Source organism: Perca flavescens, chromosome 8 (genome assembly GCF_004354835.1).
Source record: "Perca flavescens isolate YP-PL-M2 chromosome 8, PFLA_1.0, whole genome shotgun sequence".
NCBI lineage: Eukaryota > Metazoa > Chordata > Actinopteri > Perciformes > Percidae > Perca > Perca flavescens.
The window spans coordinates 4,103,278-4,128,394 of record NC_041338.1 but is presented as its reverse complement, the minus strand read 5'-3'; the positions used below and the strand labels follow the sequence as shown (position 1 = coordinate 4,128,394).

The 25,117-nt window shown below is 40.7% G+C and overlaps 1 protein-coding gene across 2 annotated transcripts in view; it reads left to right on the top strand.

Annotated features, from left to right (window-relative positions):
- The window catches only part of cdh13 (cadherin 13, H-cadherin (heart)), a 402,025-nt gene that overhangs the window by 367,545 nt on the left and 9,363 nt on the right, over positions 1–25,117 (top strand). Inside the window, exons 13-14 of one of the 2 annotated variants that reach the window (XR_003693189.1) lie at positions 154–267; positions 351–574. Coding sequence is in view for 1 of the 2 variants with exons in the window: in XM_028585823.1 (XP_028441624.1) it covers positions 12,876–13,109; positions 17,373–17,591 (453 nt within the window). In the remaining variant the exon portion in view is untranslated. Of the gene's footprint in view, positions 1–153; positions 268–350; positions 575–12,875; positions 13,110–17,372; positions 17,592–25,117 lie in introns of those variants that run through there. The other variant, XM_028585823.1, reaches the window with a different exon arrangement.

The following is a 25,117-nucleotide window of genomic DNA, read 5'->3' as shown; positions in this document are numbered from 1 at the left end:
TGGTTAGCCTCCCCCATGACCCGTTTATCATATATATGTTGCAGCTGTGATATCTGTACCCCAACCACCTTAGACACTCTTATTTTGTCTCATATTGACTACTGCAATTCCTTGTATTCTGGGATGTGTCAATCATCTTTATCACGCCTGCAGCTCGTCCAGAATGTGGCTGCTAGATTGTTGACTGGTACCAGAAGGAGGGATCATATCGCCCCAAAATTGGCTTCTCTTCACTGGTTACCGGTCAAGTATAGAATCGATTTTAAGGTAATGTTACTTGGTTTTAAGGCATTACATGGATCGGCCCCTTTCTATATCGCTGATCTCCTTACCCTACATCACTCTTCCAGGAAGCTAAGATGGTCTAATCAGTTCCTGTTAGCTGTTCCACAGTCTGGGATGAAAACAAAGGGGGATCGGGCCTTCTCCGTTGTGGCCCCGAGACTCTGGAACAAACTTCCCATTCATATCAGGTCCTCCTCTACTACAGAGATCTTTGAGTCTTGTCTTAAAACACGTTTTTATTCCTTGGCGTATGATTTTGTTTAGGGACATTTGTGCAGAAGTGTGTCGTTTGTATGATGTTCATTGTGTCTATATTATTATTGTCTTCCTTTGTTTTTATAATATAACTTTGTACAGCACTTTGTTCAGCCTAGGTTGGTTTTAAATGTGCTCTATGAATAAATAAATTGACTTTACTTGATTGAATCAGTCAGTCAGTCACATTCTGAGGTGTAGAAGGACTCGCTTTGGCAGAACTTTTGTCGCATCTGTCAAACCACTGCTGAACAAACTATCTCGCTGGCTTTGTATAGATCCGGTGTTGTTGTCGTAAATGTGGTTGTTTCTATGTGTATATATTTTATTTTTGTTATCTGTTGACGTATGTGTTCGTGTATATTGCCATGTGCATGAAACTGGCTGTGAAAACACATCTCCCTCACGGGATAATAAATATCGATCTCTCTATCTATATGAGTATCCACGTATATAAGTCTTGATAAGTGTTTCCTGGTTTTGTGTTACGTGTGTTTTGTCTTTTTACTGTGTGCTGTTTTATTGTCTGTGCCTTGATTCCTCTTCTGGTCGTATAATGCTGGTCAACACAAACTGAGGACAATAGAGTACAATGCTGTTAGACACAGAAAGGAAGAAGAAGTACCCCAGTGCGATAGTATACAGATCCTAACATAATGTGTGATCACTGTTGCTCATACTGCTGCTGGATGTGTCGAGTTGTAACAGTTTAAACAAGAATGGACTCAGGAAGCTGTTTCAGTAAATGAAGAGAAATGGGATGGCTCAGTATAGTGCTGTTACTGCATGTACAGGTCCTGATAAAGAGTAAAGTATTTTCTGTTTTGCTAGCGGACACTGTAAAGTGAGAGGGAACAGATTTAACTACATTACAGTCACATTTTTTTCTGGCATGGCAGACACTTAATATGATCATATCGTTTTCAAAATCACTCCCCTTCAAAGCTCCTCTCCTCCCGCGTCCACCTCCTCCTTTTTTCTCATTTTAGATTTTGCCTTCATTTATTTGGTCTCTTTCTCCTCCATTACCTTGCTATAGTCCACCTGTGAATTAGTCTTCCTGATTGTTTAGCTGCAGCATGATGTATTGTGACATTTTCCAATGAGCCATTCCTCATGCGCGATAGCCCTGTTCCCGGCTTCCTCTAGCCCCTGCTTGTTGTTATTTCATTTTCCTTCATCATCCACTTGTATGTGGCCGAAGAAAATAATCATAGTAATAACAATGCTGAATATTTTCAGCCAAGGGCATCATCCACTGGTTGTTTGCACCTAGGCTGCCCTGGTGTTTAATGGTTGTTCTAATGAGAAAAAGAAATGTAGCCAGATAACAATAGTCTTCTTTCAGCTTTGTCCTTGGTGACAAACTCTACAAGTGAGCTATTTTCCTTTTTTTTTTTAATCCTGTGAATTTAATCTTGGCTAAAGCACTTGCCCTGTGCTTGCCAGACTTATTTCACAGTAAGAAAAACTGATCAAATGTATGACTTTGCCAATAATAAAAAAAAATGGAACTGGCTGTACTTTTTCCCCCCACTTCAGATTTGTTGTGCTCCCTGCCCTCACCTCCTCTCATAAAACTTCACTGCTACAACACCCCCCCCCCCTTCCCTCCGCCAAAAAAAAGTGGAAAGACCATGTGCAAACTGATCATGGATTTTATGCTCAGCATGCCATGCAGGAGCAGAAATTGGTACATTTTCAAACCGCTGCCGGTCACAACCCTGCCTTTCCCTCCTCTTCTACAACGGTGGGGAGAAAAAAACAACAAAAGGAAGAAAAAAAAACGAAAGCAATAACAGCAGAAAGTGACAGTCAGACATAAAGAGATCATTGGCCTGAAGGCAAAGTGTAGGGAGCAAAAAGGTGGCTTGGGGGGGGGGTAGATGGAGAGATATAAAGAGAAAGCAGGAAAGAGAGAGAAAGAAATCTCGGTTTGCAGCCTGACGCTTGTGGATTAGCCCTGACTGTCCCCAGGAGTCAATCAGTCTGCTTGCTCCTCTCATCTGTGGGCAGACGGGAGAATAACAGGGCTGTCTGACTGCCGGCCGCGGGCAGGTGGAGGTGTCGGGCGCAGGGGTGGACGATGGAGAAGGAGCAGGAGGTCGACGCCTGAAGTAAAGAGGTCGGAGGTGATGAAGTTGGCACTGGCAGGAATTCCTCGAAAGTACATGTTTCGCTGCATTCATTCTGCATTCTCGCTGTAATGTTAATTTAATTGTTACAATAGAACAACTTACCTGTCTGTAAAACGCATCATGGGCCCTATTTTAACAATCTAAGCGTAGATCCACTTTTGCTAGTTTTGACGGCAGAAAAAAGGGTCCGTGCACCGGGCGCATGGTTCAAAAGGGGTTTACTTAGTGTCTTCATAGGTGTGTTTTGGGCGTAACATGCAATCATTTATATAATACGATATTTTATTATAAATTAAACTACCCAACAATGTACTGGCCTACAAGTGCAGCTGAAATGATTAGCCGATTAAACACAGAACTGTTTGGATTGTTTCCAGTTTTTAAAATGTGAGGATTTTTCTGCATTTTGCTGAATACTTTTACTTTAAATACATTAAGTACATTTTCCTGATGATACTTACATACTTTAACTGAAGTAACATTTTCAATGCAGGACTTTTACTTGTAACAGAGTATTTTAACAGTGTGGTATTAATACTTTTACTTAAGTAAAGGATCTGAATACTTCTTCCACCGCTGTGTATATACAGAGTTTGCGTTTGGTGTCATCTCTGTCCCTCTCTTCACTTTGCATGCCACCGCCACTGCCGCCGACAGAGCTGATGGAGGTCCTGCTACTGCCGAAAACGTGTCTTTTCACTTTTTTTCTTTTATTTGAGCCGCTTGGGTAACTTTATTTCATTTTTGCGTTTAGACCATTGACGGAAAAGAAAGTTTTAGACTCGTCTTGCTCAGTCTCTGTGTACATCCCAGTTCTCCTGTCACCGTGTGTTTATCTTTCGCGCCCGCACCACTACGGACTAGTCCATTTCATTGTGAAAGTAGGGGGTGCAAGCAGGGCGCCTGCAGCTGCAGGGGGCGCCAATTCCCCACACAGTGTAATGGTAGATAGGCTAACAGAAAACCGCTTCGCGGCACAGAGGATTTTTTTTTCTCGTGCTGCCCCCCATGTGACATGAAAAAATGCCACCCCGGGCAGCTGCCAACGGCGGATAATCGTGTTGGTGAGCCTTTAATTAAATGACTGTAGGAGCAGAAGAAACCTTTCCAGATAGATTTTTACAGCAATCAAGTAAATCCAGCAGTCCAGCATCAGCATGTCAGACCAAATCATTTTAAATTGGCTCCCATATTGCAAAGCGTGTGTTGGAGTTTGTCATGTGCAAGAGTACCATAGCACCGCTACCGGAGTCGGCTGCCTGAAGTGGCTCGTGGGCTTCGCTCCTTTTAGTATTGAAGAGGGACTTTGATGGGGACAATTAAACCTAATCTCACTCCTTAATTAGTGTAATTCCTGCTCTGAAACCAATTTATCAGCATCAATTCCCACTTGTGGAAAGTTAATTTTAGCTTTGGACTGCTCAATTTTTCTGTGAAAATAATACTTAATGTATTATCTCATTTGTACAAAAAAAAACACGCTTCATTTGAATAAAGGAGTTAGTTAGCTTATGCAAGTTTCAAAACGGTCTGTTTTCATCTCTGCTATTTAATTAAACCTTAAAGTATGTTATTTATTTTTTGGTTGGTCAAGCAATTCTATTATGTTTACATTCTTGTCTTGTCTTGTCATAGTCATATTTAATTTTTAATAATAAGCTATTGCACTGTTCAATCCCTGCACTGTTCACTTTTGCACTACCACCATTGCATACCCTCTACTACAGCACCTTATCATGGTCATTGCATCACATGGTCAGTCCATACCAGACCTTTGTAATCACTTCACAAATAGTTAACTCTTTACATTTTTGTGGGTGATGTTTGTGTATGTGAGATGTATGTGTGTGTGTGTTTGTTGTGTTATGGTGGTCTAAGCTACTGGATGCCTAAAATTTCCCCTGGGATGAATCTATCTATCTATCTATCTATCTATCTATCTATCTATCTATCTATCTATCTAAGCAAAGAAAATGAGGGCTGCAGAGCAAAACAGTGCACTACATCTGGTATTTTAACCTGTTAGCAAGATGCAAATTGTCAGAGCCTCAAAGGTGATTGGATTACATCAAATTTACCAAATGTATTAACTTGCAGGCAAATTGGGATTAAGTTTTACAGTATATTGCAATGCCTAGGCTCAACCACTGCTGTGGGGGAGACGGACTAAAATAAAGACATGGAGGGCTTATGCAGACTTATGCAGGAAAAAGATGTCTCTCCTGTGATATACAAACACTGTCCTACAAATTGGTATGGCGATGCAAGTTTGTATCCATGCTAGCAGCGTTGCTGGAGGCATGGCGATGTGTGCCTGACGTTAGCATTTAGCTCGAAGCACCGCTGTGACTTAGTGCAGCCTTGCAGAGTTGCTAGCGTGTAGGCTTTTAGTCTTGTTAATAGATGTGTTGTCATTTCTTCAGGTCTCTGATAACGAAAAAGAAGCAAAGTGTATCTTCAGCCATAGTTGTAGAATGACACAGAACCTTTATTGTTGTTAAGGGTTCTTAGACATACAGCTCAGAGTTTTACTGGAACTGTTTATTGTGAAAGGAAATATGGGAACAGACCTGGAATAGGGGTGGGAATCACCAGAGGCCTCACAATACAATGATGGCACGATACTTATGTCACAATACGATATTATTGCGATTTTAAACATATTGCAACATTCTGTCCCATTTATGTCCCAAAAGGAAACTTCGTCAACATCTGTTTTATCTATTGTTCATTTTATTGCTGCAAAATGGGATTGTCAAGCAGACAAACTGACCAACACATATATAATAGTAGATCCATACTGTCTGTGCATCGATACAGTATTGCCACGGAAAATATCACGATACTATGCTGAATTGATTTTTTCGCCCATCCCTAACCTGGAACAGTGTAGTACTAAACTACCATATTCACTAGTTACTGTATGTGCTGTAGCTGTGGTTTCATTACTTTCTATTCGCCAGTGTGGCCGTTAAGACCGACAATTTGCGTTTGAAACATAGCAATTGCCTAAACAACTAAATAATTGAGTAAGTCACTCTGAACGCCACTGTTATCTGAGGTACTAGAGGAGAAGAGTCAAGCCTTAAATAACACAGAAAGACGGCATTACAGGATTACACACACACACACGCACACACACGCACACAGACACACACTACATAGAGGCTGAGAGCAAAGACCATTGTCCTTCTTTAATCGTGTTTTCTGTGATGTGGCCAATCCGTGCGCTCGATGGTGTTTTAAGCCCCCAACGTCGACTTCAAGGCACCTAACCCTAACCATTGCCTAATCCTAGTGCCTTCCAGGCAGCGCTGCCTGGAAGACGACGTTGGGGGCTTAAAACACCAAACACCAATCCATGCCCTGCGTTCTCTGGGCATTGACGTTATTTTTTGTAAGAAATGTACACGGAGGTTGAAACCTCTGTTAAAGGAACACGCCGACTTATTGGGAATTTAGCTTATTCACCGTAACCCCCAGAGTAAGACAATTCGACACATACCATTCTCATCTCCGTGCGTGCTGTAACGCTGTCTTCCGGTTCCAGCATTAGCTTAGCCTAGCACAGATCCTGCAGGTAACTGGTTCCAACTAGCCTACTGCTCCGAATTGTGACAAAATAACGCCAACATGTTCCTATTTACATGTTGTGATTTGTAGAGTCACAGCGTGTACAAAAAACAACGTAACATGGGACACAGCCGTCTTCTAACAGTAAACAAACCGGGAACTATATTCTCAGACAGGCTTGCTGCGAGCATATCACTCCGCCCAAGTACTATATTCTTCCGCCTGAGAATATAGTTCCCGGTTTGTTTACTGTTAGAAGATGGCTGTGTCTCATGTTACGTTGTTTTTTGTACACGCCAGACTTATAAATCACAACATGTAAATAGGAACATGTTGGCGTTATTTTGTCACTTATTCGGAGCAGTAGGATTGCTGGAACCATTCACCTGCATGTTCTGTGCTGGCCTGATGCCGCTGGAGCCGTCAGACAGCGTAACAGCACGCACGGAGATGAGAAGGGTATGTATCGACTTGTTTAACTCTGGGAGTTACGGTGAATAAGCTAAATTCCCAATGAGTCGGCGTGTTCCTTTAATAACAGTTAGAGTTCTTTTTCCACGTTTTCATCGCCCTGAAAATTATCACAGCACATCCTCCCATGTCCCTCCTTTCTTTAACTACTTCACTTTTGATGTACTTTTAAGTGCTTAGCACGCAGAGCTGGGTAGACGCATTGTACCGGCAACGATCTCCTTTAGAAACTTGCGGCGTGTTCAATCAGAACTTCACTGACAAAGCGGTGTGAAGTAGAGGCCGGCAGACAAGCTCCATTGACGCCGTGGCAGGCTGATGATGACATAGGCGTGATGCAATGGCGATAAGGAGGAGTTGGAGAAGAGCCGAGCAGAGAATTAGAGTGATTAGGTGTGAGGAGTATTCGTTTAGGAAGACAAACAGCTTCATTTAAAGCTAGCCAAGCACAGAGACGGCCTCTCCAACTACAAATTGGTTGAAATTTGCATCTTTTTTACTGATGGGGGAGGCTCTCTTGGTCTCACGTCTGGAGTGATAATAGATTATCTAAGGTCTCGCCTGAAGAGCTACTGTCTTTGATTTGCTTTTCAACACATTTTCCGTCGGCTCTTGCTAAAGTAATTCCTCTCTGCTCTTGATGTGCTTCTGATATTGTCACAGTCGTACTTATCACCAGTAAGGGCTGTTTGCTGTTTAGTTTCATTCCTTGACTGCGTTCAGACAAGCAGCCGAGTGCAGAGATAGCAGTCATTTCACGTTCATTATACAGTAGGAGTGCCAAACTCGCTAGCATTAAATTTGATTTCTCCCTATCTCTCCCAATCCCAATCTTCTGATGGCTACACTGCTGAGAATGGAATTAAAGTTTTGAGCATAGCAAACAAACAGATCTTGATGATTATATTATTATATTATATACTGTATACATTTCTCTGCAGATTGATATAAATCAGCGAAAATGTTTTCGCTGCAGGTGGCGGTCTGCTCCTGCCATCCATCCTTTTTTTTTTCCTCTTGTGTCTTCTGTCCTGAATGGAAATATTGTTGTTGTATCATACACCTAGGCCTGTCACGATAACAAATTTTGCTGGACGATAAATTGTCTCAGAAATTATTGCGATAAACGATAATATTGTCATCGAGAGACCATTTGCATCTAATAAAATGATAATGGCATAATAATGCAGGTACACCTTTTCAAAGATCAATATACTTATTTCTAAAGAATATTTAACACTGGAACTGGAAGACATTTTAAATATCCACAATATGTCTGTGATCTCCTTTAGTATGTCGTCTTTCACGCTGATGTACAGTTGTGGGATTGCCGTTTGTGACACGTAAGTTCTCAGACTACAGACTCTGTACTACATTTTACAATTATTTAACACTAAATATTAAATTTAAATAATATATAATTAATAAATTAAATCTATCTGTATGGCTATATGCCACATGGCCAGTAAATGTACCAAAATAGTTCTGTTTTTCAGTCTTCATTTTGGCGAAGGTGCGGCTTCTGCTCCTCTTCAGGTCGGAGCTTAGGTGGGGCGGGCCGACACACACACACACACACACACACACACACACACACACACACACACACACACACACACACACACACACACACACACACACACACACACACACACACACACACACACACAGTCCGTGGACAGCTGTAGGCTTGTACCGTTAATGTTCTGTGCATTGTCGGACACATGCAGCCACTTTCCTGAAACCGCTTGCGAGACTGACGAGTCCAGCGGCGTGTATGTCCGAGCCTGTCTCCCCCCCCCTCCACCTGCAGGTTGTCAGTTGCGTGGTTTGGAATAAAGGAAGAAAACGGGACGCCGAGTAACACGGTGGATATCGCTCATATACTTTTTTTTTGACGGCGCCTTAACTGCAAAGTGCTGCGGGAAACCCTGCTCCAACTCTCAACTAGCGTTTTTCTGTCTCTCTCTCTCGGCCTGGAGTCCCGCCCACACAAAGACCATGCGACTGACAAGAGGGTTCACTCCTCGTTACGCTCAGGAACCGAGAGTGTTCCTCCAGTCTCTCTGGTAGAGAGAGACGAGGAAAACAAACAAACATGCAAATGGGAATTATCGCGGCCGGAAAAATTATCGAGCTCATTTTTTTTTATCGTGCGATAACTCGATTTATTGACTATCGCGACAGTCCTACATACACCCAACTACAACGTCTGGATAAGTGTCTCTATGGGTATATATTAAGTTGGATAACTGGCGTTATCCTTGAAAATCAGCACCTACTCGTGCCTTTAAGGTTTCCACTGCACTTGACCTACAGTACGTTGATGCATTTACACAAATAGTGAATATTTAGCACTTGGATGCTTGCCTCTATTGCTCTGCCAGAGGGATTCAGCAGCCTGGACAGCACTTGATGTTGCTTCTGTTTAAGAGGTTCTGTGTGGGTTAATAAAAAAGCCTCATCATTGAGATGAGAAATGTAGTTGGCATTTCTGTTATGTAGCCTGGGGTATTTTCCAAGGTAAGCAGTTCCTGCACATATACAGAGAGAGGACTTGCATTATGTGGGGATAACTCCATTGCAGCGCATGTTTACACCAATACTTTGTGTACAAGGCATCCAAATGAAAGACATTGTGAAAACCAGTGCTTGGGTCAATGTAAAGAAGCAAAGTGTCAACAGATATTGTCAGTTTCTAATTGCATTACAGCAGCATTCATTCAGGCATCCATTTGACCGTTCCCTAAAACCCTCCCCCGAACAGCGATTGGCTAATCATATCTTAGCAACCTTAGACACGTATGACCCGTCGAGCTTTGGATTTCTCCCAAAACATCCTCGTACCCGAATGACAGAATGACATAAAGGACCGTTCTGTTTACGTTCTATTTACGGCTGCGCGGTGGCCGTTTTCAACACCGTAACACGTGACTGTGGCATCCGCGTGTCATGTGGCGGTGTCAAACACATTAGTTAGATCTTATCCCAAAATTCTTTGCTTTTGTATTGTTAAAAGGGGAAATATACTGCTGTATAAGGAAGTAAGTTAAGCAGGTAATCATAGTCAAGTTAGAATGAACAGTCTGATCTAATAGTTTTCTAACTAGCCTAGACTGACTAGCTCTACAGTGCAATACAAGAAATACTTCTTGATCTCTGTCTTCTACATGGATCATCAGCTGGTGGTGATGCTGACATTTTGTCTGGGATATGTCGCTTTAGCCGCATTCTTTTAGCACAATATCATGTCGCAATCAAGTACCTCTTCAAAGTAGGGTAGCTCATTCTGTCAGGTAGGAAATTATCAGACTGGCCTACTTCCTCTATGAATGTAGTTTAAAGCAACACTATGTAACTTTTCTCGCTTTGGCCCCCCTACAGCTTAGAAGCGGAATTGTCCATTACATTACATTGTCCAGTTCATTCGAACTACAGATCCGCTACCCGATCTGGCAAACTCGCATAATGTAATGTAATGGACAATTCCGCTTCCAACCTGTAGGGGGACCGGAGTGGGAAAAGTTACATAGTGTTGCTTTAAAGTAAGGTAGCTCATTCTGTCAGGTAGGAACTATCCATCAGAAAGGCCTACCTCCTCTATAAATGTAGTATAAAGTAAGGTAGCTCATTCTGTCGGGGGGGGGGCATATCAATCAGAATGGCCTACTATGTCTATAAATGTAGCTAAAGTAGTGAAGCTCATTCTGTCATGTAGAAAATATCCATCAGAATAGACTCTCTATAAATGTAGTTTAATGTAAAGTAGCATATTCTGTCAGGTAGAACATATCTATCACAAAGGCCTACCTCCTCTATAATTGTGGTGTAAAGTAGGCAAGCTCATTCTGTCAGGTGGGAAATATCTATCAGAATGGCCTACCTCTATAAATGTACTCTTAAGTAAGGTAGCTTATTCTGGCAGGTGGAAATATCTATCAGAATGGCCTACCTCCCTTATAAATGTATTGTTAAAGTAGGTTAGCTCATTCTGACAGGTGGGAAATATCTGTCAGAATGGACTACTTCCTCTATAAATGTAGTTAAAGTAGGGTAGCTTGCGTGGCTGGGTTGGTTCAGTGGGTAGAGCGGGCGCACATATGTATGTGTATGCCTCGACGCAGAAGGTCCAAGGTTCAAGTCCAGGGGGTACGGTAGCTTATTCTCTCAGGTAGAAAATGTCAGAAAAAAAATCAGAATGGCCTACCTTCTCTATAAATGTAGTTAAAATTAGGGTAGCTTATTCAGTCAGGTGGGAAATAATAATCAGAATGGCCTACCTCCCTTATGATGTAGTCAGAGTCGAGTAGCTCTTTCTGGCAGGTGGGAAATAGCTTATCAGAATGGCCTAGCTCCCTTATAAATGTAGTTTAAGACCAGTTTGACAAGTTTCTCATTTTAAGTCATTATTTAAGTCAGCGGATGATGAGTTAACTTCAAATGGACTAGTTATTTAACTATAGCTGGTAAAACTGGTGTAATTTCGGCACCACCAGCTTATCTTTCTGAAATTAGGAACCCATTGTTTTAAAAACTACTTGAGTGGTAAATCCACATTTTAATTCAGCGGATCAGAAAGCTTTATTTTATTCATATCTGATTACAATGATGTTTCGTAGATGATGAGGCTCTGACCAAACCTGACTATTATTAAACTGGCCAAGATTTCTCTCTTCTAAGTCTTGTCATATTTTAACGTTAAAACATCGCAGGGATGTTGCCTCGTTAGTTTGTCCTAAAAAGTCAACTTTCACCTAATCAGCATTTCACCGTGGGAACATTTCCTGCTTAATGTATGCAGCTTAATCTAACAGCGCCATAAAAAACCCAGACTGGGTTTTATTCCATCGTCACTTGACATTTATTGCACATATATCTTGACTTGTTTTTTTTACCCTCTCGCTCTGCCCTAAATTGTCTGCAAATATTATTTTTTTTTTACCTTGAAAAGGTGGAGGAGCACCATTTTCCAATTACAGATCTTGTCTTTAGGTGTTAATTGCTGACTGACCTCTGGTGCTGTTGTGGATGCCGTGCACACTTTTTTAATAACCTCTAATCGCAGTAAAACAGAGAGCAGTAATAGAGAAGAGCCAAGCTGCTTTTTAACCCGGCATCCTTCAATAAGGGGTAATCTCATACAAACACAGAAGCCGGCCATGTGCCAAGTCAAAATGTTCTCTTGGAAAAACACGAGCCACTGTGATTCATGCTCTTCCGGCATTTAAATGACACGTTTGTGTTTTGATTTGGGTCGAATTAGGTCAGCAGAGTAGAAAAGAGCAGGATGGATCTTATTAGGTTTATTGGCATTTAGTATTTAAAAAAAGCATCAGGTCTGGGATTATTAGCTGAACACATTTCGACACGGCAGAATAAAAAACACTTAAAGGTCCGGTGTGTAACGTGTTTAATTGTTCATTTGTGTTTCCCGTTCACAAAACTTGTCCTTTTTCATGAATATTTACCACCACCATCAATTCCAAGTATTCCTTTTGGCTTGAAATTTGACATTTGCATTCACATGAACTGGGGTAGATGCTCCATATTCATGCTCCATCTTGAAATACGTTAGCCGGTAAGGGACATACAGGACATACTGCTCCGCCTTTCACGTTTTCGCTGTCACATGATAAACTCCCAGGTGCTGCTAATGCTGCTAACGGGTATCGTAGCTTCCCAGCCCCGGAAAGTTGGAAGAAGGAAACATGGAGGACCACACGTATTCAACATCCAAATTTCAGGAACAGGAGTCTTCTTCTTCGCCCAGAAAAAGAAAAAGGAGATTGAAAAGAGCAAGAGACCGGCTTTTTTAAGCGTCAAGGCTACCGTAGCTGTAATACCTACTTTGAACTGCGTGGCGCGAGAGAGTTGATTGCGATATACGATCTCAGCGCCAGATGGGAGAAATTCCCACACGTTGGACCTTTTAAAGGATAATTCACTTTAGAATTATCATGACTACACCATGTTATACTGCAGCCACATTGTTCTATTGCTCTTTTCACATCTGCCCAGATCGTTACTGTTCACATTCTTCACACAATGATGAGCATCCAGGCCTACAGCAGTGCACTAAATTGTGCCGAGTGAATCTATCAACACTTTTGTCTTTTGCCTCTCCTAATACTCGTATACTTTGTGTGTTTCCAGGCAGCCCTCCAGCCACAGGTACCGGCTCATTGGTCATTCACCTGGAAGACTACAACGACAACGCCCCCTATGTGGTACCATCGGTAGCGCGAGTGTGTGAAGACGCCCATGATATGAATGTGGCCATAGTAGGGGGGCGGGACAAGGACCTCCCGCCCAACGCTGCACCCTTTAAGATAGAACTTGGAAAACAGCCCGGCCTGGATAAAACATGGAAGGTTACCAGGGTCAACTGTGAGTATTTTACTTTTTGAAAAGAGATTTGTATGCTCCGCAAACTGAAATAAAAATAACTGTTTTAGGCAGAACAATGGAGTTTAATAACGGGAACCGTTTCAACTGTTGACTAACAACAATCAATACATATTTCGTATTTGTCCACTAACAACAACCTTAATAGAACACACCACAACTTGTTCCATCAGTGTATATGAGTCACTTTTCTTTTCTTTTCTTTTATTGCGCCCTCACTGTGTTTCTTTTCAAAAGGAGCTTTGAGCCCATTCTCACAGAGTTGCCAAAAGGCACCCTGGGGATAGGGATAAAAATAAACAAAGGAAAAGAAGGTATGAGATGGGTGAGAGGGAAAAAAACGTTTCAACAAAAAGTAAATGTCATTGAAAATACAGTCCAGGTTCAATTCACCTGTGTACAATTGTACTGTAAAACCTGTCACACAGTGTTAATGTGAGTCCATGGTGAAAGCAGGTAGTTCTTAACTAATATGGACCCTTTGATTAGGATGAAGAGTAAAAGGATGTGCTGAGAGGAGGAGGATAGACAGACAACCAACCAAGACATTGATTTCGGGGTTGCATGACCAGCAGCGCTGTCTGTGTGTGTTTGAGTGACAGAGCAGAGCTAAAACCTGCCTAGAGGTATTAGCTGTGACTGACAGCGGGAGAGGGAGGTACAGACACTCCTCAATCACCACGGCTGGAAGAGACAGATAGGGCCAGCAGAGAAGGAGCCCGCTCCCAGAGAAATGGACTGCCACTGTGCTCATGTAAAGCTGTGTGTGTGTGTGTGTGTGTGTGTGTGTGTGTGTGTGTGTGTGTGTGCGTGTGCGTGTGCGTGCATATACAGTACAGGCCAAAAGTTTGGACAAACCTTCTCATTCAATGGGTTTCTTTATTTTCATGACTATTTACATTGTAGATTCTCTCTGAAGGCATCAAAACTATGAATGAACACATATGGAATTATGTATTTAACAAAAAAGTGTGAAATAACTGAAAACATGTCTTATATTTTAGATTCTTCAAAGTAGCCACCCTTTGCTTTTTTATTAATAAGGGAAAAAATTCCACTAATTAACCCTGACAAAGCACACCTGTGAAGTGAAAACCATTTCAGGTGACTACCTCATGAAGCTCATTGAGAGAACACCAAGGGTTTGCAGCGCTATCAAAAAAACAAAGGGTGGCTACTTTGATGAATCTAAAATATGAGAAATTTTTTAGGTTATTTCACACTTTTTTGTTAAGTACATAATTCCATATGTGTTCATTCATAGTTTTGATGCCTTCAGTGAGAATCTACAATGTAAATAGTCATGAAAATAAAAAGGAAACGCATTGAATGAGAAGGTGTGTCCAAACCTTTGGCCTGTACTGTGTGTGTTGATATACATTTTCAGACAATATCAATGACATTTTTTGGTTTTCAATTATTTGTTTTAAATTGACGTTAGTCCATTTTATTATACAGATGGGTGAAAGATGAAAGAAATAGTTTGACATTTTGAGAAATGCACTTATTTGCTTTCTTGCCTCGAGTTAGATAGGAAGGTCGATATCACTCTATGTCTGTAGGATAAATGGGAAGGTACCAGCAGCAGCCAACTTAGCATAAAAAAACTGGCAAACAGGGGAAACCACTAGGCTGGCTCTGCCCCGAGGTAACAACGTCTCTAAAGCTCCCTAATTAACATCCCCTTTGTTTAATACAAACACTGAAGCGGCCCTGGAGGCTTGTGGTGGAACACCACCTTACTGAGAAATCTATCGTTGGTTTTTCCGTTAATTTGTCACCAATCTGTGTGCGCTGTCACTTTGAAAGTCCATGTGGCTGAAGTGGAACATGATGAATGATGTATGAAGAAACAGATTGGCACAATTTCATGATCACAACCCAAGTACAGTATGTTCAGTGTGTTTAAACTAAACTACCCGTGGAGGAATGTGTCTGACTGCACTGTTTTGCGGGGGCGATTCTAGGATCAGACCTTTAGGGGGGGCTCAGCCCCTAATGAGAATGTGACCTCCTCCCCCCACCCCTACCCTGCTTATTCAGTAATTTCATTAGCCGATAATCTCTGAGCTAGCTATTGAACAACAACGTCGGCTGACGTTTTTTGAGACTATGATGGAACTAAACCTGACACTAAGTCCCTCCAGAAAAACGCGATTATGCGATAATAATCTAATAATTCAATGCATAATCATCCAAAATCCGCATATTTATTATAACTAATTTTTGCAAGTTCCCACAAGTTCATCTCATAAAATTGCATAAATATCCCGCATATTCCAGCACATTTTTTAAGAAAACGTGCTGCATAATCAAGGATTTTTGCCAGCAATAATCACAAAAGAACTCCATATTTTTCTGGAAGGACTGCTTTGTAAGTCACAGTAATAATGACCAATTTGACACAATGTTCTAGCGTTCAACAATTCTAGTTGCTTACGTTTCTATTTGGGTTTTAATCAGTGCCATGAATTTTTCAATTTCAATTCAATTTTATTTATAGTATCAAATCATAACAAAAGTTATCTCGAGACACTTTACAGATAGAGTAGGTCTAGACCACACTCTATAAATTCCAAAAGCCCAACAATTACAGTAATTCCCTCAAGAGCAAGCATTAGCAGTGGCTATTGCGACAGTGGCAAGAAAAAACTCCCTTTTAGGAAGAAACCTCGGCAGACCCAGACTCTTGGTAGGCGGTGTCTGACGGGCCGGTTGGGGGCGTGATGAACAGTGGTGATAACAGTCACATTAGAAGTCACATTGACTTTGAAGGTTATCGTGGAAGTTCATGTCATAGCAGGGCACATCGTGTCATACTGAGTAGTGCAGTCTCCTATACCGGATCCTGACTACTCTGTGCGTATGAACATCACAGCATGGCGTTGCGGGATGTAACGTGGCGCTGCAGAGCACGGGTGGAGGCTGCGGATGCAGCAGGACGCAGCAGGATGCAGCCGGGAAATGCAGAGAATCGCAGAGCATAGCTCTGCGAAGAAGAAACATAAGGACTCCGGGGAGTAAACTCCCCAGAGCTAGATTAGTAACAAGCATTTCTGGGACAGGATGCATACAAAAGTAACAAGTAGAGATGAGAGAGCAGCTCAGTGTGTCTTAGGGAGGAACAGCCTCCCCGGCAGTCTAGAATTGTAATAGCATAACTTAAATGACCAACATCTTCTCTGGGGACTACCAACATTAAACTTCACAACCGCACTCCTGCTCTCCCTCTGACGGATCAGATTGAGACTCAGCCAAAAGGCGGGAGTCTGGCACAACCTCCTCTGATTGGCCAAAACTACGTTTTTGTCAACCCGTTCCTTGACTGGGTTACAGGTGCATAGCATCGGCGACAGAGACCCAGGATATTCAACCTGTTTCTAGCCCTAAAGCACTAAAATTCTGAAATTTAGGGGGGCTTCAGCAACCCCTAAAAAGGGTCTAAAATCGGCAATGCTGTTTTGCCTTCATCGCTCGCTTGAGTAACATTAGTTAGTTAGTAATTTTGTGTACTTGCACACTTTCTATTTCTGAGAAAAACCTTTTTTTTGTTACATTATTACATTATCTGTCAAAATTATTACATCATTAATTTTCTTTTTTGGGGGCGGAGGGGGGGGATGACCCACCTGAAAGGTATTACTCGAAAAAAAATGTTTTATTAGAATATCAGTCTCGACATTATTTGTCAAGTTATTACATTATTGGGTTTTATTACATTTTCTGGCGTTATCACATTTTCAGGAAATAATTGTATTATTGGGTGCTCCACAGGGCCTCTGCTTTTCTGAAATGTTTACCGCTGCCTCGTGACTCGTGTTTTGAGCACACAGTTAGACAATGTACATTTTCTAATTAAATGCAAAACTAAAAGTCACCTTACTTTGTAGTTAACAGCCGTGGCAGACAAGTAAAATGGGCAGCTTTGCATATCGTGGCACATTTCAGCATGAAGCGAACAGCCTCCTGTCTTTTCTTTTGTGTCTCTTAAGGAAGTTGAGAGTGTGATGCAAGACAATGCAACAATCTTACGCAACGTTAAGTGGGGCCAATTTCGTCGCTTTGATTGTCAGGAATGGCTCGAGGCGTATAGGTTTCGTGTTATGATGCGCATATTTAGTTCTGCTGTTCAAAGTGGGCAGCTGTCGAATGCAGAATAGATGGATGTAACACAGCGGGGTGGGTGATTTATTATTTTATTCATTATTGATTTAACCTCCTCCTTCTTCTGTGTGTCCCCTACAGCCACACACTCCCAAATCATGCTTTTGCACAGTCTGAAGAAAGCCAACTACCAGCTCCCATTGCTCATCACTGACTCGGGGGTGCCCCCTTTGTCCAACAACACCGAGGTCAAAGTTCAAGTGTGCGTCTGTAAGAAGAACAAGATGCACTGCAGCTCCGCCCACTCCCACCGCGCCCGTCTTCTCGTGCTGCTCGCGACACTCCTGCTCGCCCTACTCTGTAAGTACACCACCACAACACACAACCAATGAGAAGTGGAGATGATGCTTTATTTGCTGGTTTCCTTGACTTTTAGGATAGGTTTACTCCAAATGGAAGCAATTCATTGTACTCAGTGAATACAAGTCATGTAGGTAAACAAGGGTTTTTGTGCATTTTTTGGTAGTTTATTTTGAACACGTAAAAATGTGTATATATATATATATATATATATATATATATATATATATATATATATATACAGTACAGGCCGAAAGTTTGGACACACCTTCTCATTCAATGCGTTTCCTTTTTATTTTCATGACTATTTACATTGTAGATCTCACTGAAGGCATCAAAACTATGAATGAACACATATGGAATTATGTACTTAACAAAAAAGTGTGAAATAACTGAAAACATGTCTTATAGTTTAGATTCTTCAAAGTAGCCACCCTTTGCTTTATTTATTAATAAGGGAAAAAATTCCACTAATTAACCCTGACAAAGCACACCTGTGAAGGTAAAACCATTTCAGGTGACTACCTCATGAAGCTCATTGAGAGAACACCAAGGGTTTGCAGAGTTATCAAAAAAAGCAAAGGGTGGCTACTTTGAAGAATCTAAAATATAAGACATGTTTTCAGTTATTTCACACTTTTTTGTTAAGTACATAATTCCATATGTGTTCATTCATAGTTTTGATGCCTTCAGTGAGAATCTAAAATGTAAATAGTCATGAAAATAAAGGAAACGCATTGAATGAGAAGGTGTGTCCAAATTTTTGGCCTGTACTGTGTATGTATGTATGTATGTATGTATGTATGTATATATATATATATATATATATATATATATATATATATATATATATATATATATATATATATATGTATGTATGTATGTATGTATGTATGTATGTATGTATGTATGTATGTATGTATGTATGTATGTATGTATGTATATATATATATATATATATATATATATATATATATATATATATATATATATATATATATATATATATATATATATATATATATGTATGTATGTATATATGTATGTATATATATATATATATATATATATGTATATATATATGTATATGTGAAAAGATTAGGACACCCATGCTAAAAGTTGACTAAAAAGAGGAATAAAAAAATCATCTTTTGAAAATTGATCTTAATGCCTTAATTAAAAAAATTAGGAAAAATCCAACCTTTAAGGAGACCAATTTTCTTTGTGAATGAATAATGTATCGTAAATAAATAAATGTTCTTGCTTAAAATACAGGGGGCATAAGTAAGTACACCCCTATGTTAAATTCCCATAGAGGCAGGCAGATTTTTATTTTTAAAGGCCAGTTATTTCATGGATCCAGGATACTATGCATCCTGATAAAGTTCCCTTGGCCTTTGGAATTAAAATAGGCCCACATCATCACATAACCTTCACCATACCTAGAGACTGGCATGGTTTTATTTCAGTTAGCCTAATAGCTGGTTTGATTTGCATTGAGAGATGATTTTATGGAAAGTACCCCATGCCAATATCTAGGTCAAGGGAACTTTATCAGGATGCATAGTATTCTGGATCCATGAAATAACTGGCCTTTAAAAATCAAATTCTGCCTGGCTCTATGGGAATTTAATATAGGGGTGTGTATACTGATGCCCCTGTATTTTAAGGAAGAACATTTATTTATTTACGATACATTATTCATTCACAAAGAAAATTGGTCTCCTTTAAGTTTGGATTTTTCTTCACTTTTTTTAATTAAGGCATTAAGATCAATCTTTTTAGTCAACTTTAGCATGGGTGTCCTAATTTTTTCACATGACTGTGTATATATATATATATATATATATATATATATATATATAAAATACAGTTAAAATAACAAAGAACAAGATAAATAAGAACATGTACATCTCAGCACAATCTTCCAAAATTATTGTAAGTGATTCAAATAAGAAATTGTTGTTCAAAAACGATTAGGAAGAAGTTAAAATAAAAACTTTTCTGGTCCTACCCCTTTTTTCTATTTTTATCCTTTAGTTAAATACAAAACAATTTGATGCTTCACTTATTGATACATGTTTACATACACATACGTGTACCGTATATCTACCTACCTACACTCACATAAACCCATATACATAGACACAGATGCACACATACATACATGCATACACGCACACACATTTACAATTTTTTTTTCTTTTCCATCTATCTTCTTCGTTTCCGTCTATATATATCAAACCGATTAATAACCCATCCAAACTACACTTAGTATATAAGCCCAGGAACCATACAGTCAGTATACAATGCTAACTATTGTGTACGTGTACTGATACACTGTTTGCACCCTTTGCGTTCACGCATAAGAAGGAAAAAGAAAAGAAGAAATGACGGGGAAAGGAAAAGGAGAATACGATTTTAGGCATAATTGGTGTGGTCGTAATAATATCTTTTTTTTTTTCCTGCCGATTTGTGTTTGACTCGGAAATGTCAGAAAAATCACAGTCGTGTCTCCTTTCCTCTCTCCAGCTGTTTTTCATGTCTTTTTGTACAGCTGATCTTTTTTTTTCCCGTTGATCACACTCACTTGCGTATTTTCGTCTGTTACCTGTCACTCACCCCCGGCCCTCTCTGCTGCTGTTTCTCCTCCGCCGTACCACTTCTCCTGCTCTTTTGCTTTCTCTCTGTTTAGCAACCAGCCGCACTCTTCCCATAATCCTTTGCTTACAAGCAGAATCTCAGCGTCTCATCTTCTAATTTTCTCTCAGTATCTGTGCATCACAGCGTTCAGCATGGCCCATCGGCCAGCCTTTGGCTATGGATCAATCTGCCTATTGATGCATATCTTTTCTCCAAAAAGCACACATTCACAGCAGGTGACTGTGCTGTGTATGGGAAGGCTTTGTCTTGGCGAACGCATCGTCTCGTTCTCTCGTGATGCAGACGGAGCACTTACACCTGCAACCTCTGTTGAAAAACTCGTGATTCACAGGAACATTAAAGCATAAAAACTGAACTGGCAACGCGTGGCAAGCACCAGCCCAAGCACACCACACTCCGGCATTGCTCGATCGTCAGTCACGGTTTCACTGCAAGGCGCTAATCGCGAGAGTAAGCTGATGCTGCGTCAGCGTTCACTTCCACTTCTCGGAAAAAAAAAAGTTTCATGGCAGCGATCCCGAAAGAGCGTCCCAGCTGGAACAGTCTGTTAGCTTTTCACGCTCTCCTTTCTAAAAAATATGTGGTTATTTGTCGTTGCCATGGTAGCAGCCGCAGCATCTGAACCAGAAAGCGTGATAATTGGTTGACGTGCTAAGATGACATTAGGAGAGTCTTCTCCTCAGATGTCCTTTTTACTCTGAACGGCGGTAGCATCCGTTACTCTACTGTAAATAGTGCCGTGATAGACAGAGGCATTCATTGGCCAAATAGCTGCTCCAGACGACAGACTGTTAAGTTGCCCGTTTCTGTGCCCGTGTACACGTCCATTCATTTAGACTTGGAGCACAGAACAGACGTAACAGTGAGCGCTGTTATGCTGGAGCTGGAGGTTGGAGTACAGAGAGAGAGAGAGAAAGAGAGAGAAAAACAAGGACTGTTCTTCTTTGCATCCTCTTTTTCTGCAGAAGTTAGTATTTAGTGTGTGTGTGTGTGTGTGTGTGTGTGTGTGTGTGTGTGTGTGTGTGTGTGTGTGTGCGTGCGCGTTTGCGTGTCTCACTTGGGAATCTCAGATAGTATTACAGCTGGGCAACAGAGGTTCCACCAATTCAGACGCAGAACATCTCTCAACACACACACACACACACACACACAAGCGCCCAGAGAGATGACTTCTGCTCGAGCTCATCACTGAGACCTGTGCTGGGGGACAGATAGAGGGGACTGATCACTGCAGTGTATAGTCAGATAGTCTGACAGCGAGGCGGAGAGGATCCTGTTTCAATTCCCTTATCTCCAAGCTGAACTCTGACCCTGCAGGAGAGAGATGAGGGGAAGAAAAATGGAAAGAGCCAGAGGGGGAGTGTGGGGAAGGGAGACGAGAATAACGTTGTGGAGATGAAAGTCTTCTGTTTGGTTCTGGGTTTTATATATATTTTTTTATTTTTGCCCACCAGGCCACAGGCGAATGTATGGCCATGTAGCAGATCCGTTTTCTTAATTTCTCTGGCTCCTTGTTTTCTTTATCTCTCTTACCTTTCCCTCCCTCTATTCTAGCTCTCTTTTAGCTCTTAGTGCCCAACCCTGTCAAAAAAGTAGCATCAGTTTAGATAAAGCCCATGCAATGCCGTTTTAATCAACATTATGACAAAACGTTTAAATTAAATGTTTCTCCAAAATGTTCACTGTCAATGTATTTCATTGTGTTCCCCCTCATAGCTACTAATACAACACATTATTTTATGGTTCTTTTTGGCATAATCATAAAAGCACTTGGTTAAGTTAAGGGAAGGATTGCAATATATGAAAAAAGTCAACATTGACTTGAAACATAAGATGTGAAACTTAAGACTTTTTTTTCCATTTTTAACCCCCATCAGGATGCTTACCTTACCTTAACCAAGTGTCCTACTGTAGTAGTGCACTGTGGCACCCTGGGGTGGCAATGCTGCCAAGTAAACTCAAACCAGAGGTGGGGAAAAAACACTATGAAAAAAGTAGTTCTGTTCAACATCTACATGCTTCCACTGTCTCAGATTATGGAAAACAACAAAATAAGTTACCATAGTTATGCAGATGACACACAAATTTACATAACCTTATCGCCAGGGAACTATAGCCCAATACAACAATTAAATATGTGCATTGAACAGATTAATGATTGGATGTGCCAGAACTTTCTTAAATTAAATGAAGAAAAAACGGAGGTGGTTGTTTTTGGAGCAAAAGAGGAACGATTGAAAGTCAGCGCTCAGCTTCAAACGACAATGTTAAAAACAACAGACAAAGCCAGAAATCTTGGTGTAGTCATGGACTCAGACCTAAATTTTAAAAGCCACATTAACATAATTAAAAAATCAGCCTATTATCACCTTAAAAATATATCAAGGGTTAAAGGACTTATGTCTCAGCAGGATCTGGAAAAACTTGTCCATGCTTTTATCTTCAGTAGACTTGACTACTGTAACGGTGTCTTTACAGGTCTCCCTAAAAAATCAATCAGACAGTTGCAGCTGATTCAGAACGCTGCTGCTCGAGTCCTCACTAAAACCAAGAAAGTGGATCACATCACTCCAGTACTGAAGTCTCTACACTGGCTTCCAGTGCCTCAAAGAATTGATTTCAAAATACTTTTACTGGTTTATAAATCACTAAACGGTTTAGGGCCAAAATACATTTCTGATCTGTTACTACATTATGACCCACCCAGACCTCTCAGGTCGTCTGGGACAGGTCTACTTGTTGTCCCCAGAGTCAGAACTAAACAGGGGGAAGCAGCGTTCAGTTTTTATGCTCCACATATCTGGAACAAACTCCCAGAAACCTGTAAGTCCGCTGCAACACTCAGTTCTTTTAAATCTAAGCTAAAGACCTATCTTTTTGATGTTGCTTTTCTTTAAATAATCTATTTTATTAACTTTAATTTCTTATACTGCACTGTAACTTTTATTGTTATACTGCACCATCAATTTTATTCTTGTCTTTTAATGTTTTTAATTTGTTTATTATTGTTTTTTAATTATTTTCTAACCGCTCTTTAATGTTTTATGTAAAGCACTTTGAATTGCCCTGTTGCTGAAATGTGCTATATAAATAAAGCTGCCTTGCCTTGCCTTGCCTATGAAGGTATACAGTACCATGGTTTTAAAAAGGTTGACCCTGAACCTAACAACATGTCCTGGATGGCTAAAACAGGAAATTACATTTTCCTTGGCAATCCAAATTAGTGGTGTGGTGTTCTTGGTTCTCTGTGTCTGATAACGTTTAGGTATGTAACACAATGTATGTAAGACAATAACTACAGTTGTTCTTTGCATCCTCTTTTTAAAACTATCTAGAGGTCATCTTATCTACAATCTCTGCAGCAGTTAGTATTGTGTGTGTGTGTGTGTGTTCTTGTTTAACTATATTCGTGGGGTCCCCACAACTTTAAAGTGGTTAAGACTTGGTTTTAGGATTAGGGATAGAATTAGGTTATGGTTAGGGTAAGGGTTAGGGTTAGACATTTAGTTGTGATGGTTAAGGTTAGGGGAAGGGGCTAGGGAATGCATTATGTCAATGACAGGTCCCCACAAAGATAGTGCAACAAACCTGTGTGTGTGCTCTTGTTTAACTATATTTGTGGGGTCCAAAAACTGGGAGTCCACTATACTTGTGGGGTCCCAACAGCTTTGTGGGGCCAAAATGCTGAACCCCACAACTTTTAAAGGGTTAAGAGTTGGTTTTAGGATTTGGGATAGAATTGGGTTATGATTAGGGTTAGGGTAAGGGTTAAGGTTAGGCATTTAGTTGTGGTGGTTAAGGTTAGGGGAAGGGGCTAAGGAATGCATTATGTCAATGACGGGTCCCCACAAAGGTAGTGCCGCAAACCTGTGTGTGTGTATGTGTGTGTGCGTGCGTGTTTGCTGCCTGTAATGTATTTCTGTGTATCCTAGTGTTGATGTGTTTCTGGGTGAGGCTCGAGAGGAGGGAGAAAATGACTACAAACTGATAATGCTATCTTGACAAGTACTTCAATTCCGTATTCAATCCGGAAAAAAAAATCCCATTTTCCCTGAAACACCTGAAGTGATTTACATTCATATATATTCTACAGACAAGACAGAAAGTGACAAATCAGTCAGAGAGCATCCCCTAAAATGAATCAGAGATTTGATGTAACAGGTGGATTTTTGGAGAAGAGAAAGATCATCTCTCTGTTCACTGACAGATCTTCCCTCGTTGTGTGTTTGTACTCTAAGCCAAAAGAATTTAAATGATGTGTGGGTTGGGAAGCCTGCTGGTTAATATGGTGGTGAACTGTACTGTTGCTGAATATCAACTTTCCATCAGTACCTCAAACCTAAACACCGACTCCTTCAGCAGTACTCAGCTTAGCAACAATACCAAAAGTAAAGCTACATCCTTACTGGCTTTCTGTCCTAGCTCTCAGCCATATAAACACTCAGCTATGGGTTGCTTTTCAGACCCTTAAATAATGTATGTAGCCCTGCAGGACGGAGAGGGAGGGGCGTGCGTGTGCCTGTGTGTGCAGAGTGCCAACATATACTGTGTCTTCAAATGCTTACGAGACTTTTGTTAGCTGTTGCAGGATTGGCAGCTAAATCCCCGGGCTTTGCAGGGGCCTACTTTCACTCCCCTCCATTGTAAGCCCTTTCTTTTGTGATCAATGTGCCATAGACTCTCACACACATCCACTACACACACATACACAGACAGATTATCATAAAGTAGGGAACAATTACAGTATTATCCTACAGTTCTGGAGAGGGAAATGCATGCGGATATATAAAGCCCAAACACACATACACACTCCGATTCAAGGTGTTAAATGTCCACGCGAAAGCATCAATTGTTCACCTGAG